The sequence below is a fragment of the Lontra canadensis genome, unplaced genomic scaffold (genome assembly GCF_010015895.1).
Source record: "Lontra canadensis isolate GAN:19392208 unplaced genomic scaffold, GSC_riverotter_1.0 scaffold12, whole genome shotgun sequence".
NCBI classification, from domain to species: Eukaryota; Metazoa; Chordata; class Mammalia; order Carnivora; family Mustelidae; genus Lontra; species Lontra canadensis.
Window position 1 is genome coordinate 29,469,731 of NW_022631006.1, and position 15,062 is coordinate 29,484,792.

At 52.7% G+C, this 15,062-nt stretch overlaps 2 protein-coding genes across 8 annotated transcripts; one reads left to right on the forward strand and one right to left on the reverse strand.

The window, feature by feature from the left end:
* Positions 1-234: 234 nt before the first annotated feature.
* NDRG2 (NDRG family member 2) lies at positions 235-8,986 on the reverse strand. 5 transcript variants are annotated; one of them, XM_032856985.1, is made up of 17 exons: positions 8,872-8,986; positions 7,220-7,282; positions 6,438-6,518; positions 6,022-6,063; positions 5,512-5,617; positions 5,164-5,284; positions 4,918-4,980; positions 3,892-3,952; positions 3,579-3,665; positions 3,378-3,434; positions 3,102-3,205; positions 2,622-2,666; positions 2,280-2,331; positions 1,996-2,043; positions 1,693-1,728; positions 1,484-1,535; positions 235-1,231 (listed from the first exon to the last, which is right to left on the reverse strand). In XM_032856985.1, the coding sequence occupies exons 3-17, from the start codon at positions 6,510-6,512 to the stop codon at positions 1,065-1,067; spliced, it is 1,116 nt and encodes a 371-aa protein (XP_032712876.1). In that variant the 5' UTR covers positions 6,513-6,518; positions 7,220-7,282; positions 8,872-8,986; the 3' UTR covers positions 235-1,064. The 5 variants fall into 5 exon arrangements, with proteins under 5 accessions (XP_032712876.1, XP_032712875.1, XP_032712877.1 ...); XM_032856984.1 differs by lacking the exon at positions 8,872-8,986 and adding an exon at positions 8,211-8,317; XM_032856986.1 differs by lacking the exon at positions 8,872-8,986 and adding an exon at positions 8,246-8,275.
* Positions 8,987-12,767: 3,781 nt separating this feature from the next.
* On the forward strand, positions 12,768-14,712 carry TPPP2 (tubulin polymerization promoting protein family member 2). 3 transcript variants are annotated; one of them, XM_032857169.1, is made up of 4 exons: positions 12,768-12,865; positions 13,062-13,303; positions 13,540-13,693; positions 14,428-14,712. In XM_032857169.1, exons 2-4 carry the CDS (start codon positions 13,131-13,133, stop codon positions 14,614-14,616), a joined length of 516 nt encoding a protein of 171 aa, XP_032713060.1. In that variant the 5' UTR covers positions 12,768-12,865; positions 13,062-13,130; the 3' UTR covers positions 14,617-14,712. The 3 variants fall into 3 exon arrangements, with proteins under 3 accessions (XP_032713060.1, XP_032713061.1, XP_032713062.1); XM_032857170.1 differs by having other exon boundaries at positions 12,775-12,855; XM_032857171.1 differs by lacking the exon at positions 12,768-12,865 and adding an exon at positions 12,876-12,953.
* The last annotated feature ends 350 nt before the right edge of the window (positions 14,713-15,062 follow it).

Consider the following 15,062-nt stretch of genomic DNA (forward strand, 5'->3'; position numbering starts at 1 on the left):
TTTTCAAGGATCTATAACCAATAAGGAAGTCTCATAAGACCTAAGTAGCTCCTCTCTTCCCAAAACTTGGAAATACTATCAATGTCAAGGGCAATACCATCCTATTGGACTAGGGGCCTTTGACTCTGTAGTCACATAGGGACACAGGGAGCCAGGCCCTACCTGAGAAGAGAATGTGAGTTGGGCGGTAGGTTGGGGGGAAGGTGCATGATGCAGGCATACTCAGACAAAGAATGGCACTCAGTTCCTCTACAGTTTATTGTTACAGCAGAAGTTGTGGGACACAGGAGGGCACCCTTCCACACATAACACAGTGTGAGCCGAGCCCCAAGATAGCCCTTCCCACCCCTATGCCAAGCCCCAAGCAGCCCTGCCCCAGCTTAGCTCCCTCCCCCTCCCACTCTAGACACACACTGTCTAGACAGCTACCAAAGTTAGTGCAGCCAATGGCCCCAGGCCCCTTCCTATTGCCCCTGCTCCAATCCTTCCCTCATACTTGTTCATTACCCACCACTTCCCATTCCAACTTCCGTTTCACACACCAGATGTTTCTATCTCATCCTGAGGACCACTAACCCACCAGCAAGCCTCCTCTGACACACATTCATTTAGGCCCATACTCTTCAGAGATCTGAAGTGTTAATGAAAAGTCGTATCAGCTTTGGTGAATGGAGTCCCAGCCCCAAGTCCCCTACTCTTGCAATGGGATAAGTAGGGAGAGTCTGATGGAGGCACCATGGGGCAACTACAACCACCTCTTATCCCTTATCTATGGACACCTAGATTAGGGAGAGGGGACACATACCCTCTCCACCTTAACATCAAAATGAGGGAGAGGGATAATTTCGGGGTCTGGGTCCCTAAGAGATATTAGGACATCTCTCCCAGGATCTGAGGGGAATCACAGGTTAGAGGTCAAGGTTAGGGTAGCAATCAAAGATCAAGATCATCTCCCCACATGATCTGCCCATCTTCCTTTACTCTGGCCCAGTGCCCTATGCACCTCCCAGGTTAGTGCTGGGGGAGGTGAGGGCTGGGTCATACACCAGGGCAACAAAGGTCATTCAACAGGAGACCTCCATGGTATGCCCTGGGGGCCCTGAAGTGAGAGTTCCAGACTCGCTGCTCTGGGACAGGGTGCGAGAGCGGGACCGGTTGCCATCAATGGACGCTGCACTGGTCAGGGAGGCTGTGCGTGATCGTGACAGGCGAGTCATGCAGGATGAGGCCACTGTGGAGACAGAAGCATAAGCGGCAGGCGGAAAGGAGGTGGGAAAGAGAGGCTGGCAACTCCGAGTGGGGTACTTGGGTGGGGATGAGAGTGACAAATGGGGATGTGGGTGGGGGAGGAAGGGGTCCATGATTTGGCAGACGGTGGTAAGGTTCAGAACTAGCCTGAAATGGTTCCTCCCACTCAGTGCCCATCCCTCTTCCTGTGCAGCAATCTCTTGCTCTCATGATAGCCTCTGACCCCCATACTCACTATAGCCCATGCCTTGCAGGAAGTACTTGAAGGCCTCGGTCAGCTTGCCTGGCTGTGGAAATAAGATGAGCAGAGGGGGACAGACAGTGAGATGAGGTTCGAAGCCAAGATGGAGCCCAAGACCATGGCGGGTTGGGGGTAGGGTAAGTGGCAAAGAGTATAGTTCAGTGCCGCTAACATCCCGTCTCATAGAGGATAGTGGTACTCACCTGAGTCAGCTGGGGCTGACCTCCAGAGTCGGCCATCTGGTCAGGAGATGGAGACAGCCATACAGAAGAAGTGATACACACATAAATACAAGCAGCCATGCCAAGAGGTAGGAAAGGTTCTCTCTTCCCTAGCTTCCCCACTCCAGGCCCCAAGGGTTTGTGGTCTTTATCCACCCTGCCTGCTCCTGTGTGGGATCTTGAAGGCCTAGAAGCTGAACCTAGAGAGTATCTATGGCTCCAGACAGGGGGTCAGGAGTCAGGCAGGGACAGGAGTCAGGCAGCGCCTGAAGTAGGGTCACTGACCTTGAGAAAAGAGGTCTGGGTGGGGTCCAGCTTTGAGTTACACTCCACCTAGTGTAAGCGGAAGCTGAATGAATAGCGTTATACTCCCTGCGGCCTCTCCCATCCAAGGGACCCAGGGACCCGGATCGCAGTTCCTTCCCCATCAGCCCCATACCCATTTCATTCTTGGGCCCCACAGTTGCTCTCCCAGTTCCAAACAGAGCTTGCCTCTTGGCAAGATACCCCTCTGACCACCAGCCAAGGACTCCAACCCTCCCTTGCCCACCCCAAAATTCTCTACTGACCACTGCATCTTCATGGGGTGCTTGATCTCCTACCACCAGCATCACAGGGCACCTAGAGACATAGTGTCAGAGGGAGAAGGTGAGCCCCCACTATTCCCTCCGCTGCCTCCCAAAAGAGCAGCTGGAAATTGCTCAGCTCCAAAGAGGAAACAGTCTTCTGAACCCCACTAACCCTTCCAAGACAACCCAAAAGGGTAAGGCTAGAAGGTGGGATTTGCTTCCTAGGATAGTGTGGGAGGTGACGAGAAAATTCCCTGTTAAAACACTCTCCTTCTTCTAAAGAATGTAAGCATCTAGGGAAGATCCAGGGAGAGAGACAAAGCTTTACTCTTAAAGTCTTACTTGAAGGTGACAGCACCTCCACGCTCAAGGTTCAGGTCTCGGCGACTAGAAAGGGGTTCAAAGAAGAGCAGGAATTTTAGGCAGTTCCTTCCCTGAGGAAGCTGTCTTCCTTCCAAAAATTATAGTCAACTATTAATAATTGAAAGTGGGAACCAAAGGGGAAAGTGGCAGGCAGGCCTCAAATCCCTGCGGCCACTTGGAACCCAAGTCCCTGGCAAGAGGGCAGTGAAGGCAGAAGAATCATCTCTCTTCTGGGAATCCAAAAACCCAAGGGAAGTAAACAAGAAAAAGGGGGACATCTCCTTACAATTCATCCCATGGGGTCTGGCCCACAGCTGCCCCAGTTGCACACCAGACCCTGCCCTCCCTGTGATTGCTCTGTGTGATTCCCCAATCTCCCTGTCCTCCTCCCGCCTGTGACCCACGGCTGCTGCTTCTACCTTGCTCTCCCGTGAGCACACACACACATCACACACTCACTTGTTGTAGCTGTTCCAGTAAAGTTCAATGTTCTCCAGGTTGGGTGCATGTGTAATGATATTTCTGTACTTTTGTACTAACTCAGAATTTCCAGAAAGCTCCTCCTGAAGGAAAGAAAAGGGAGAAATAGGGTTGAGAAGAGACGTCACCAGTTACATGACGAGAAGAAGCAAGCCTTCTTTCTTCCCCAGATCCTATCCCATCTAAAGAAGTCGCTCCAAGCATTCAAGCCCCTGTCAGTCCCCTCCATTTCTTCCACCTTCCATAACCACTTACCTGGCTGAAAAGATGTCCAAGGATCATCTCCGGAATGGAAGAGGTAAGACCTGTTAGCTATGAGGAAAGGACAGGTGAGCAAGCTCAGGATACTATGAGGAGAATGGACCCAGGCTAAAAAGTCACACGTCTTTCCTCCTCCGCTCCCCTTCCCAAGAGGGCCCTCCCACCCTGGACCTCAACACACAGGCCCCTCCAAACCTTGTGGGCTGCCCAATCCATCCAACCCTTGGCATTGGGATCAATGTTGATGAGGACAAGACCCTCGACCGTATCTGGGTGGGTAAGCTGAGAAGTAGCAGAAAGAAGGGAAATCAGAGACTGGGCAGGGCCTTATTCCCTTCCCACTGAGCTCCAGCCAGTTTTAGGCTCCCATGGGCCCTGCTCCCCACCCTTATACCCAAGTTCTCCCCACAAACACACACTAGCAAACAATATTCTAATCAGTCTGCTATGGGCCTTACACCTGCCTTTCCCTTGTCTGGTTTGGTTTGGTTTGGTTTTAATTTCTTACAGCATATCGTGACAGGATATAGGCTCCAGCTCCAACACCAACTCCAATTATGGTGGAGAAACTGTGGAAGAGAAACGTATCTCTCACCGGCCCTGGTGTCCAAAAGTTTGCCCTTCAAACTCGTCACCTCCCTCCCAAGGCCACATGCGCAAAGAACAGAACGCAACCTTCCCTGGAGGGGTGCAAAAAAAGGAAGGTGCCGAGGAGCTAACCACTGACACTGGTAGCCAGCGAAGGTCCCTGAAATCTACTTCAGCTGTCTCTTGGGGAGCTAGTATCTTGAAGAGTAACACCCATCCACCAGCCAACCAGACACTTCTCCTACAGAGCTCTGTGTCCATTTTTAATTCTCAGGAGCTAGTTCAACTTGTTCTGGTTTAGTTCCTGGTTCCTCGTGAGGAACCAGGAATAAGGGAACTTGAAGCAAGATGGGGGGAAAAAAGACATAACTTCGGTGAACAATAGGGAGAACGGGGGAAAGAAAGCAAAAGGTGAACCCGAGCTGCCCAGAGCTCGGGTGCCCAGGAAAAGCTGAGCCAGGGCCAGAGCCCGGGGAGTCATCAGCACGCCGCCTGCGTACCACCACGGCTCTCCAGAGGCTCACCAGGCTCTCCCTTCCTTCTCCCACTCTCCCTCACACCCAGGGCTTCCAGGTACCAGGTGTGTGTCTGGAGGAGGGGAAGTGGGAGGAAAAGAGACAAGTCTATCTGGCTCCTTGGGCTTCTGTCACCCCTCCTCTTCCTCTCTACCTTCCAGATTCGAGAAGCCCCTCCTCAGCCTGAGGCAGGGCCACGCAGAGCCGCTTCCTCTTCCTGCTTCTCTCCGTCAGGACTACATTGCTGACTCAAGTCCATTTCCAAACTTATCCCTCTTCTTCTCAACAGTCAGGTGGAGGCACAGAGAGGTAGGATCTATCTAGGCCAGAGACCACAACCTGCCTGGGAACCCTGGCGGACATAGGAGTTCTAAGGGCCCCCTTGTGCTGGGCAGAAAACTCTGGTTTTGAGGGGTTCCCAGGCCTCTCACTTTAAGTACTGCAGGATACAAGGGATCATGTCCGCAAGCTGGTCCAGAGATGGGTACTGATATCTGGGGAAGAGAAGAATGTTAAGGAAAACACCAAGCTGCCCCCAGTGCCTGCACCTCAGGGTGCCCCACTCACCCTCTCCCAGAGTCTCCACTGTCCCCCCATTCCTCCTCCCCTGGTCCACTCTTCCCCACCCCTGCCCTGTGCCTCCAAGCATCGTGAGGAGGGAGGGAGCTAAGTCTCACCCCAAAGGGAACACAGGAGCCCCCTCTTCCATTCCAGGGGCATCCACGTGAACCCGCACGAAGTTCTGAATGATTTCCTGCATATCCCCGAATTGAAACAGCGGCTGGAAGCAAGATTTATCTAAACAGAATCCCCACCACCCCGACAATAGAATCAGCCAGGGAAAAGCATCCCCAAGTCAGAACCCACCCTTTTTTATGCCATAGTCAGGCCAGGACAGAACTCCCCCTTGATATGCCACATGGCTCCCTTCCTGCCAATGCTGACCCTTCCCCCTCCCTTGGGGTTTTACCCTTCCCACCAGCCTCGTCCCAGAAAGGAGCGGGAGGGGAAGCTCAGGTCCTTACAGTTGAGTCCCACATCATGGTAGGTGAGTATCGCTGGGCGTTTGGGTTTGGGGGTCCCATAGACAGTAAAAGTGACAGAGCCATAAGGGGTCTCCACGGAGTGAGTCTGCAGAAAAACAGGTCACCATCAGGGAGAAGTTAGGCTGAGAGGAAAAAGAGGCAGGAGAAGGGTGCCCACAAAAGTCCCATAAAAGTCAGGGAGTTGGGGTGGGGAGGGGCAAAGAGAGAAGACAGGAACAAAGAATTAGAAATAGGATCAGCAAGAATTTGGTGCAGGTAAATAAAACAGCAGAAAATGATTCTGAGGATGGAAAAGAATCGTAAAGGATGGGAGAGCACCAAAGAACTCTGAGAAGGAGAAAGGAAGGAAAAGGAGAGGTGGGGAAGGGAAAGGATTGAAATAGAAGGAAAGGGAGCAGAGAGAGGAGAAAGAGCCTGGTAGCAGCCCTCTCCTTACTGGGAAAAAGGAGAACCCCTCCTACCACCCTGGGACTGCCCCCAAGCTGTTACCTGTCCCTGGTCCAGGAGGATTCGGGCAGCTAACTCAGCCTCCTGGAGAGACATACATACATACATACACACACACACACACACACACACACACACACAAACAGATAGACACAGAGAGACACAGCCATGTAGAGTCACAGATGGAGAGACAAACACAGAAGAAAGGTTCGCGAAGAGACCAACCGAGACAAAAGACAAAAGAGATGACAAAAAGAGACATGGAGAGGATGAAGGTTAGTGTAGTGACAGGACAAAGGCCTGGACTCCCCTTGTGGTCTATGGGGGAGAGACATGGGTACAGGTGGAGAAAACAGGGCTGTGGGTTAGAATGAGATTATGGGTTTGGGAAGGCAGGAGGTGATGGGGATGCCTGCAGGTCTGGAATTTGGGCCTGGGAGTCAGGGGTCTCTAATAACCTTGGCCATCTCAGGCGTCTGCCCCGGCAACAGCGGCTTCTCCTCGGTGATCTGCACCTCCTGCAGCTCCGCCATGGTGGCCTGGCAGGACGAGGAAATACTACGTACGAGTGGGGAGTGGCCTCCACACCCGCCCATCTCAAGCACCTGGCTTCCTCTCCACCCAGGGCAATGCGGGGTGCAGAGGGCCCCAGAGCTGACCACCTCAGGACACACACAGAGCCTTTCCTGCCCCCCAGCTTCACGTCCAGGCCGCTGGGAAGGAGGGCTGGTGGCAGAGGACTCAGGATACCACTTCTCTTCCGACTGGCCATCCCCATGGCTGGCCCTCAACACCCACACCTCAGAAACCCCCTCCCCTGGCCTGGATGGAAATACTAGGGTGAGGCAGGAGTCCAACTCTGGATTTCCAGGCTGTATTCAGGGGCCACCCCACATTCCCAGAGTTAGGGAGGGATGAAACTTGTGGCTCAGTGACTGGGTACTCCAAAGATACCGAGGGATGGAACAGTGAGAGTTCATAATTAACTGTGACCTTCAACTAAGCCTCAAGGTCAGCAACTCAGAGGGAAAGGGGCTAAAAATGACCCAAGTATCATGACCAAGAAGGGGAGAGGGAAACAAAAAGAACTAGGGGCACCTGTGTCCAACTGACCCAATGCTTCCTTCCCTTCCTCCCAAGACTCTCTTAGCATACATTCAACATTAGTGGGGTGGTAAGGAGCAGAACACCTGTGCAGATGGCAGTTAGGAGCCTGCAGCCTGGGGGTGGGGTCACTTACTGGGCTCCTATTGGCTCGATGCAGTGGGGTGAGGGGTCAGGGTTCTCCTCCTGGCTCCAGGGTCTGAGAAAACAAGGCAATGAGGTGAATGACATGGGAGACAGACACTGGGTCTTTTAGAGACAAAGCCTCAGCCAAGATCTAGACGACGTGGGTCACTAACCCTCCCTAATCTGTACGCCTGAGTCCAATGAACACGTCTTCTCTAGGCTTGAGCTAGATACTGGCTGGAGGGGCCTTGGGGCAACATGGGGAGCAGGTATCATCAGTCCAGGCTGGGGGAGGAGAGAAGGAAGTGCTGATGTGGAGGAAAGAGCGTGGCTTGTGTCGGAACCTCTGGATTCTAGTCCCAGCTTTGCTGCTAAGGGTGTGACCTTGGCCCACTCAGTTACTTCCCTTGGCTTCAATTTCCTATTTGCAAACTAGAAGTAGGGACTAGGGGATCCTCAAGATTTTTTGACAGCTCTCGAGTGAGATGAGGATAGCTGAGCATGACTGTTTCCCAGTTAAACATTTAAAAACAGCATTTAAAAAGCCCCGTTCCTTCGCGTCTCTCCTCCTCCCTGTCTCGGTGTGGGTCCCGCGAGCGGAGAAGGGGAGGGAGGGCGGCCCCACAGTCTCCTCCCAGCCTCCCCGACGACCCGCAAAGGCCGAACGCCAGCTGGGAAGGGATGAGTAGGACGGGCGAGATCGACCGGGCCCAGCACCCGGGACCTGTCCTTACAAGTCCCGACGCTGTCCGTCCGCGTGGGGACCAACACCCCCGCGCGGCCGGCGAGGAGCACCCTGGACCCTGGACACAACCTCGCGCACGCCCCAAACACGCCCTGCAGCTCGCGGAGCCTCCGCCTTTGTGCGCCGCAGCCCAGCGCCCCCTCCTTGTGGGCTTGTGCCCGCCAGCGGTCAGCTCGGAGGGATTGGGATCCAACCGCCCACCGGCCCGGCTGGCGCCATCCAGGCCCAGCGGCCCCTCGCCCGCCCCTCCCCCTACCTGCTGCCGCCGCGGCCGCTTCCACCTTCACTTGCCTTTGACTCTCCGGCCCGCCCGGCTTGGGCTCCCCACAGACCCGCCCCCGGCCCGCCCCAGCCCGCCCACGGGCCGACAGCTCCCTGCAGATCCGCCCCAGACCCCCAGTAAACACGCCCCCCCTTTTACCCCGCCCCAGGCTGTCTGCAGCTCTGGGAGGGGCTGTGCTGGGGGCCCGAGGGTTACTCCAAGGAAGGAAACTGCTGGGTTCCTCCACGCTCAGCTCGCGCTCCCCACCACATCCCCCGCAACCGGGCGGTAGTGGGGTGTGCGGGGATCCCTGAGTCCTGCAGGGGATCCCCACGCCCGCCCTCAACGCCGCCCCCACCCGTGACCTGGATCTGCCTATCGCACTGTGGTTCTTTCCTTCGCCCCCAGACTCAGTAGTGGGGACGGGTAGTAGGGAGGCGAACCCAGGGTGCTGGCACCCCATGATTCCGACTCGGCTTGCGGGTAAACACAAGCTAGGTTAAGGAAGGAGGAGGTGGGCGGGGATAGCCGCTGAGGAGGCGAGGGTCTTGCCGCCTGGGAGGGGCAGGTGTGCCAGCACCAAAAGAGCGGGGCAAGGGTGGGGGGCCGTCGGGGCGCAGGAGTTTCAACTTCGGGGTGCCCAGGGTGTTGGTACCTCCTCTCTCTGCTGCGTCCCGACGCCTGCTCTCGGCTGCTCCCTGAGAAGTTGGAAAACAAGGCGGGGAGGGGGGGCGGGGAATGCGGGGGGCCGCTATAAATAGAGGGAGATCGCAGAAGGGGGGGAGAGGATGGCCAACGGGGACTCCCGGGTCAAGGCCCCAAGGGGGGGCAGAGGAGGGGCCAGGGACCCCCAGGGGCTCTGACTCTAGGGTAAACAGGCGCGGGGGCGGAGTTAACTCTGCGGGGGTGGAGTGGGGGCTTGGGGAGGACGCTGTGTCCCGGGCTGGAACCCAAGAGACCCTGTGGCTTCGGGGCTAACCCCTCCTAGTCCGGCCCAGAGAAGGAGGGTGAGACCAGCTCGGCCCGGCTGAATCTTATGGCCCAGGCAGTGGTTTCTCGGGGACTGCTGCGTGTCCCTCCAGGGCCTGGGGTGGGTTTGCCGCCCTAGCCTCCTCACTCACCCTGTCCTCCCCCAACAGTAGATGCACCCTCCCTGTGGCCCTAGAGGAAGGCCACTTGGAATGGAATAGTTGGGGACGGGGTGTGGGGTGGGGGGGGGATTGCGTGGGGTTCCGAAGTTGTCTTAAGCACAAGGAAACCAGATTGAATTTCTCCCCACCTGCACCCTTCCAGCGCCCCCTCCCTGCCAGGGTCCCCACTCCATCTTCCTTCGGCCTGGTTACCATTTCGGGGGCTGGGCGGCAGGCCAGTTGGGAACAATTGCCAATGGAATTGGAGCTGCCAACCGCAACACCAGCACAGACTGCCCCCCCAAGACCCCCAAGTTGCCCTCCCCCCTCCTGCCTGGGAACCACCCCACCACCACCACCACCCTCCCCACCCACACCCCCTTCCCCTCCAAGGAACATCAATGCCCCTTTCATCCCCACTTGGCAGGGTCTATTGGAAAGAAGGAGGGGCCAAGAGGGAGGAGGTGACCCAGAGTAGGAGAACTGGTCAGGATCAAACCGGGCTTTCAACAACCTCACATCTAAAGGACCCCCATACCTTCTCCCAGTTTGGAGCACGGAAGTTTTCCTCTGTTCCCTTACCCCACTCTCTTCATAACTGTTTCCCTCAGAAACTGGCCCAGAAGCTGGGCACCCTGGCAGCTTGCCTAGTCCCCTCTCCCCTCTGGATGCCAGTTTAACACTCTCCTGGACAAGGAAAAGCTTGCTGGCATTGGGATAGTAGATAAAGCTGTGTAGGACAGGAGAGAGATCTCACCAGCCCTCCTGGAGCTGGGGGAAAAAAAATGCCCAGAGCAAGATCCTCCGCCTTCCCTGCCACGATCTCAGATGTGTCTAAAGTAGTCTTACTTGGAGTGGGGGAGGGAAGGACCTGGAGGTTCCAGCATCTAAATTCGTCTCTGGGTCAGGATGACTCAGGGGGAACCTGATAAGGGGCCTACGCAGGGGCGTGTGGCGGGTAGGAGGTGGGAAATTTCCACTGGGATCTGTTTGCTTCAGTCGCCTAGGGGTCTCAGACTCAGAGGCAAAAATGAGGCAGAAGACCTAAGGTAGGGTTCTTCTCCACCAGGGCAGGTCCCAGGACAGCTCAGCTCTAAGTGGTCCAAGCAGGGTAATCTCTCTCTAACTTCCTGCCCTTGGGCCAGAAGCAGCTGCAAACTATACCTTCAGGGAAGCGACAGTTTTAAGTACCTACTGTGCGCAAGCCAGTGTATGCATGCAATTCCGAGAATTGTGACAAGTAGTCATACATGACCTCTCCAGAAGTTTATGGTGGAGTAGGTGGGAGAAGTAATAAATATGGGAAATGTTAAGAAAAATGATGCTTTTACAAGATTAATTGTTTAGGCAATAAATCCTATGGCAATCATTTCCCACCCTTCTCAAGTGGGAGATCAGAGATTTTCATTCCCACTTGATTTTAGTATCCTCTGATGGAGACAAACCATGAATTCAGCAATACTTTTAAATGAGTTTGTAGAGAATTTTTTGTGGTTTGTAGAGAATTTGTAGAGAATTCTTTTTTTAAAAGATTTTTATTTTTAAGTCATCTCTACATCCAAAGTAAGGCTCGAACTTAAACCCCAAGATCAAGAGTCACATACTCTACTAACCAAACCAGCTAGACACCCCAGTTTGTATAGAATTCTGATAATGATAACACCTATGTATATAGTAATATCTATGTGTGCAAAGCATATTATTTTTTCAGTTGATGATCAGTGTTCTGTGTACATATAGATTCCAGGGGTCCTTGCAATAATTCAGAAATCCTTTCCCCAGAAGACTACAGCCTACAGGCTAGGAACCAGTATCTTGGTATAATTCAGAGGAGGAAAAGGGTTTTGTTCCCATGGTATACCACCCCATGAGGAATACAACCACAGTGTATTTGAGTGGGAGAGAGGAACATTGTATCCAGTAAGAAAGAGAGCATGAGGGAAAGTTTGAGAGCAGAAATACACAAGTTACTTTGAAGAATTGAATATTAACTACTATGAGCAAGATACTTCCTATATACTATCCTACAGTACTATTATTGTCCTCACAGTACGGGTGAGGAACTGAATGAAGCTCAGAGATTTCTGTAACAGAAGCTTTAGTCACTTGCCCAAGGTCAACCAACTAGTGCTGTAAATGACAAATCCAGAACTCAAATGCCCACCCAGATTTATTCCACTCCAAAGCTATGCTCTTGCCACTGAGGTAGCCTGTCAAGCCATATGGTCCCAGATGAATAACACTGATGAAAGATGGGTGTTGTTTGGTAAAAGTGTGACCCTAGCATGAAAGTCCTTGAATGACAGGCACGGAGTCTTGGCACTGGAGATCCTTAGAGTGTTCTTGAGCAGGATTATTGGATAAAAAATAGTTTTATGAAAATTAATCTGATGGGTGAGTGATAAAGATGAATTATGGGGGGGCATTCCATTTAGGAGAGAGATTCTCTTTCGTTCTTTCTTTCTTTTAAAGATTTATTTCTTTTAGGGGCGGAGAGGAGCAGAGGGAGAGAGAAACTTCAGCAGACTCCCCACAGTGTTGAGGGGCACAACAACAGGCTTAATCCCACAACCCTGAGATCAGGACCTGACCTGATATCAAGAGTTAATCAACTCAACTGACTCAGCCACCCAGGTGCCCCTAGGAGAGAGATCCTTTAGAAGCCAGGGAAATCAACTAGATAGGAGATAACAAGAACTTGACTAAACGTGGGAGCCATAGGAATGGAAAGAGAGGATTTGTTAGATAAGGAAGTGACATTCACGGAAATTGGTGACTGAATAGAAGGGAAGGGGAGGTAAGTCACCAACCCAGTTGCTCTGTTTTAGAATTCCTAAAGTTCAACCATCTATATGGCTTCTAGCCAGAGAACAGGTTGAAGAGAAATCCCTGACCTGCACAGAAACTTATCTGGAAGATTTTCGAAGTCTGAGACTCATCCTCACTCTGACTTCACTCACCTTGACCCACCCAGATCTGTCATACTCCAAGGCCTGTGCTCTTTCTATGTCAGGCCCAACACTGGAAGTCATTTAAAGTTCTTAATTGAGGTTGGTCTGCCAAAGCCACTGGGATTCTCCATGTCGGTCACTATCTTGGGCTTGAAACTAAAAAGGAGGGCACTGTTGGACTTATGCCAACCTGTTTTCATTAACCCCTTCCCTGGGCTCCTCTCAGCTCTTTGGGCAGAGTATAAACCAACTTGACCAGGACCCAGAAGACTGGGTCAGGCTGGGCTGGAATGATGAGGGAGAACTTGATCAGCTGGAGAGATCAGAAGGTTGGCAGCTTGCTCAATGTAGCATGCAAAGTGGGGAAATGAAAAGACCCCTCTACCAAGACTAGGGCTGTCTCTGGGGATGATGTCACATAAACACTGCTGAGGTCATAGAAACTTCCCTCTCCTCCCCTGTCTGTTTCCCCATTGCCACACAGTATCTCCAGTCAGCCAGCTCCCACATACCTGCACACACATAAATAAAGGCTGGGAAGGGTCAGACACCATCCAGGTACTCTTAGGTGCAAAAACGTGGTGGGGAAGTGGGTGGTAGTGGTGATTATTCAGCACGTAGGAGCCACACTAGTACCCCTAGTGCTGGAACAGTAGGTGGGATGTGAGTGAGGGGGACGAGGAAAGAGAGGGACAGGGAAGAGGGACTTTGTTCCTATTACTGATCCTGATTTTATCTTAACCCCCATCCTTATTACTCCTCAGTCCTCTCATCCCCTCCTCCTTCACCCCCAAGTCTCCCCCCCTACTCTCCTCCCCCACCTCCAGTTGATCATGGCATCAGAAGCAGGGAGAACATTCCAGCGGTTTGCTGTCTTCGGAGAATCATCGAGCAGTGGCACTGAAATAAACAACAAAAACTTCTCTAAACTATGCAAAGACTGTGGCATCATGGATGGCAAGACAGTCACCTCCACTGATGTGGACATCGTATTCAGCAAAGTCAAGTAAGGGACCAGAGATGGGAAGTAGGGGTGGTGAGTAGAACCAACAAGGCAGTGGGACATGGAAGGGTCCATGGGATAGAACATGGGTAATGCGTCTACTGAGCACCTACTAAGTCCTTGGCCCTGTCCTCAGGACACTCAGTGTCAAGAGGCCAATTCGAATAAGGGGAGGGTTGGACCTTGGAAAGTAATGAGTTCATGTTCCAGAGGTTCTGGGTTTCTGTCTGACTGACCAGGGCCAAGAATGCCCGAACCATCACATTTCAACAGTTCCAGGAGGCAATGAAGGAACTGGGCCAGAAACGATTCAAGGACAAGAAACCAGACGAAGCTCTGGAGAGCATTTTTAAACTCATGGAAGGCAAGGATCCAGCTACCACTGGTGTTACTGTGAGTGACATGCTTCATCCCTGACCCTTGACCCTATTTCCCTAGATCCCTGCTGCTCCTGCCTCCCAACTCACCTTCCAATGTCCCTCACCTCTACCATTAGTAATACTGTAGGGAGACAAGGCAGGAAGCCTCTGGTGCCCTGCTGGTATTGGAACAGACTTAAGAGATCATCTACTAGTTTAGAGATGAGGAACCTGTTGCCCAGATAGGGGTCCACATCTATTTTAATAGTAAAATTTAGACTCATTCCCAAGTGTCCAGATGGCTTTGGGGAAATGCTTAGTGCAGAGGACTTCTACTTGATCCCGACCTGTAATCTCTGACCTCCTGCCTCTCACCCACCATCTGTTCCCTATTTGTCCCCTCTCTATTTTAAGTTCCCTCTACTCTGGGTTTCAAATAGGGCCCTCCCAATAGGAGGAACCTTGCATATTGGATCTGGGGTTGATGTCCTCTGGCTGCAGCCTGGTCTCAATAATTCCCTTGAAAATAGAAAAATCCACACACACCCACATGAGTTCCCATACACTGAACTCCTCCACTCTCATGAGTGGATGGCTCTTGTCACAGTTCTCACCCCTGGCTGCATCTGGGCCCTAGAGAAAGCAGCCCTATTCCAAAGGTAGAACAGAGTGATGAGTACTACCAGAATCAGAGGCCGTCTTTAGAGAAGGGGTGTGACATCAAAGGGAAAGAGAGAGGGATCAGACCCGTCCTCCTCTGGCTTGCAGAAAGCAACGACAGTGGGTGGGGTGAGCCGGCTGACGGACACCAGCAAATACACGGGCACCCACAAGGAGCGCTTTGACGAGAGTGGCAAGGGCAAAGGCATCGCAGGACGGGAAGAGACAACTGAAAACTCAGGCTATGTGAGTGGCTACAAGGGTGCTGGCACCTATGACAAGAAGAGCAGCAAATAAGAAGTAGCCTCAACAACTAGGGTCAATCTGTCCTCAACCCAGCATCTTAAACACCAGGGACCCTAGGGAACAATAAATATCCATGTGTGCAGCAGCCAATGTGTTTTGTCTTCCATCAGGATGAGGGATAGATGGGCCTATCAATGCAGAGAGAAGAGAGCCCAAGAAGTCAGTGTTCCCAGTTCTGCACCCTTTCTCTACTTAGCCTAATGCCTCCCAGCCAGAAGTTAGCATTCCCTTCAACAACTGCTTCTAAGATCAGAGCTGAGGAATATATTTGGAGGTAAAAGACAAACCAGATGTGGCAGCAAAAAGTATGTGTGCCTTTGCTTTCATACATCACTGGTATCCACTGTCCTTATCTCCAAATCAGCGGTTCCTGATTTGATACCACCAGCCAGACCCTTCCCTGTCCCTCTACCTTTCTCATCTGTTGTAGTCCAGAT

Coding starts and splice junctions, on each gene's coding strand:
- TPPP2 (XM_032857169.1), top strand. CDS start 13,131: ATGGCATCAGAAGCAGGGAGAACATTCCAGCGGTTTGCTGTCTTCGGA. Junction 13,304..13,539: donor ATCGTATTCAGCAAAGTCAA/GTAAGGGACCAG, acceptor CTGACTGACCAG/GGCCAAGAATGCCCGAACCA. Junction 13,694..14,427: donor CAGCTACCACTGGTGTTACT/GTGAGTGACATG, acceptor TCTGGCTTGCAG/AAAGCAACGACAGTGGGTGG.
- NDRG2 (XM_032856985.1), bottom strand. CDS start 6,512: ATGGCGGAGCTGCAGGAGGTGCAGATCACCGAGGAGAAGCCGCTGTTG. Junction 3,206..3,377: donor TTGGACATCTTTTCAGCCAG/GTAAGTGGTTAT, acceptor TCTTTCCTTCAG/GAGGAGCTTTCTGGAAATTC. Junction 2,332..2,621: donor GGAGGTGCTGTCACCTTCAA/GTAAGACTTTAA, acceptor CTATGTCTCTAG/GTGCCCTGTGATGCTGGTGG.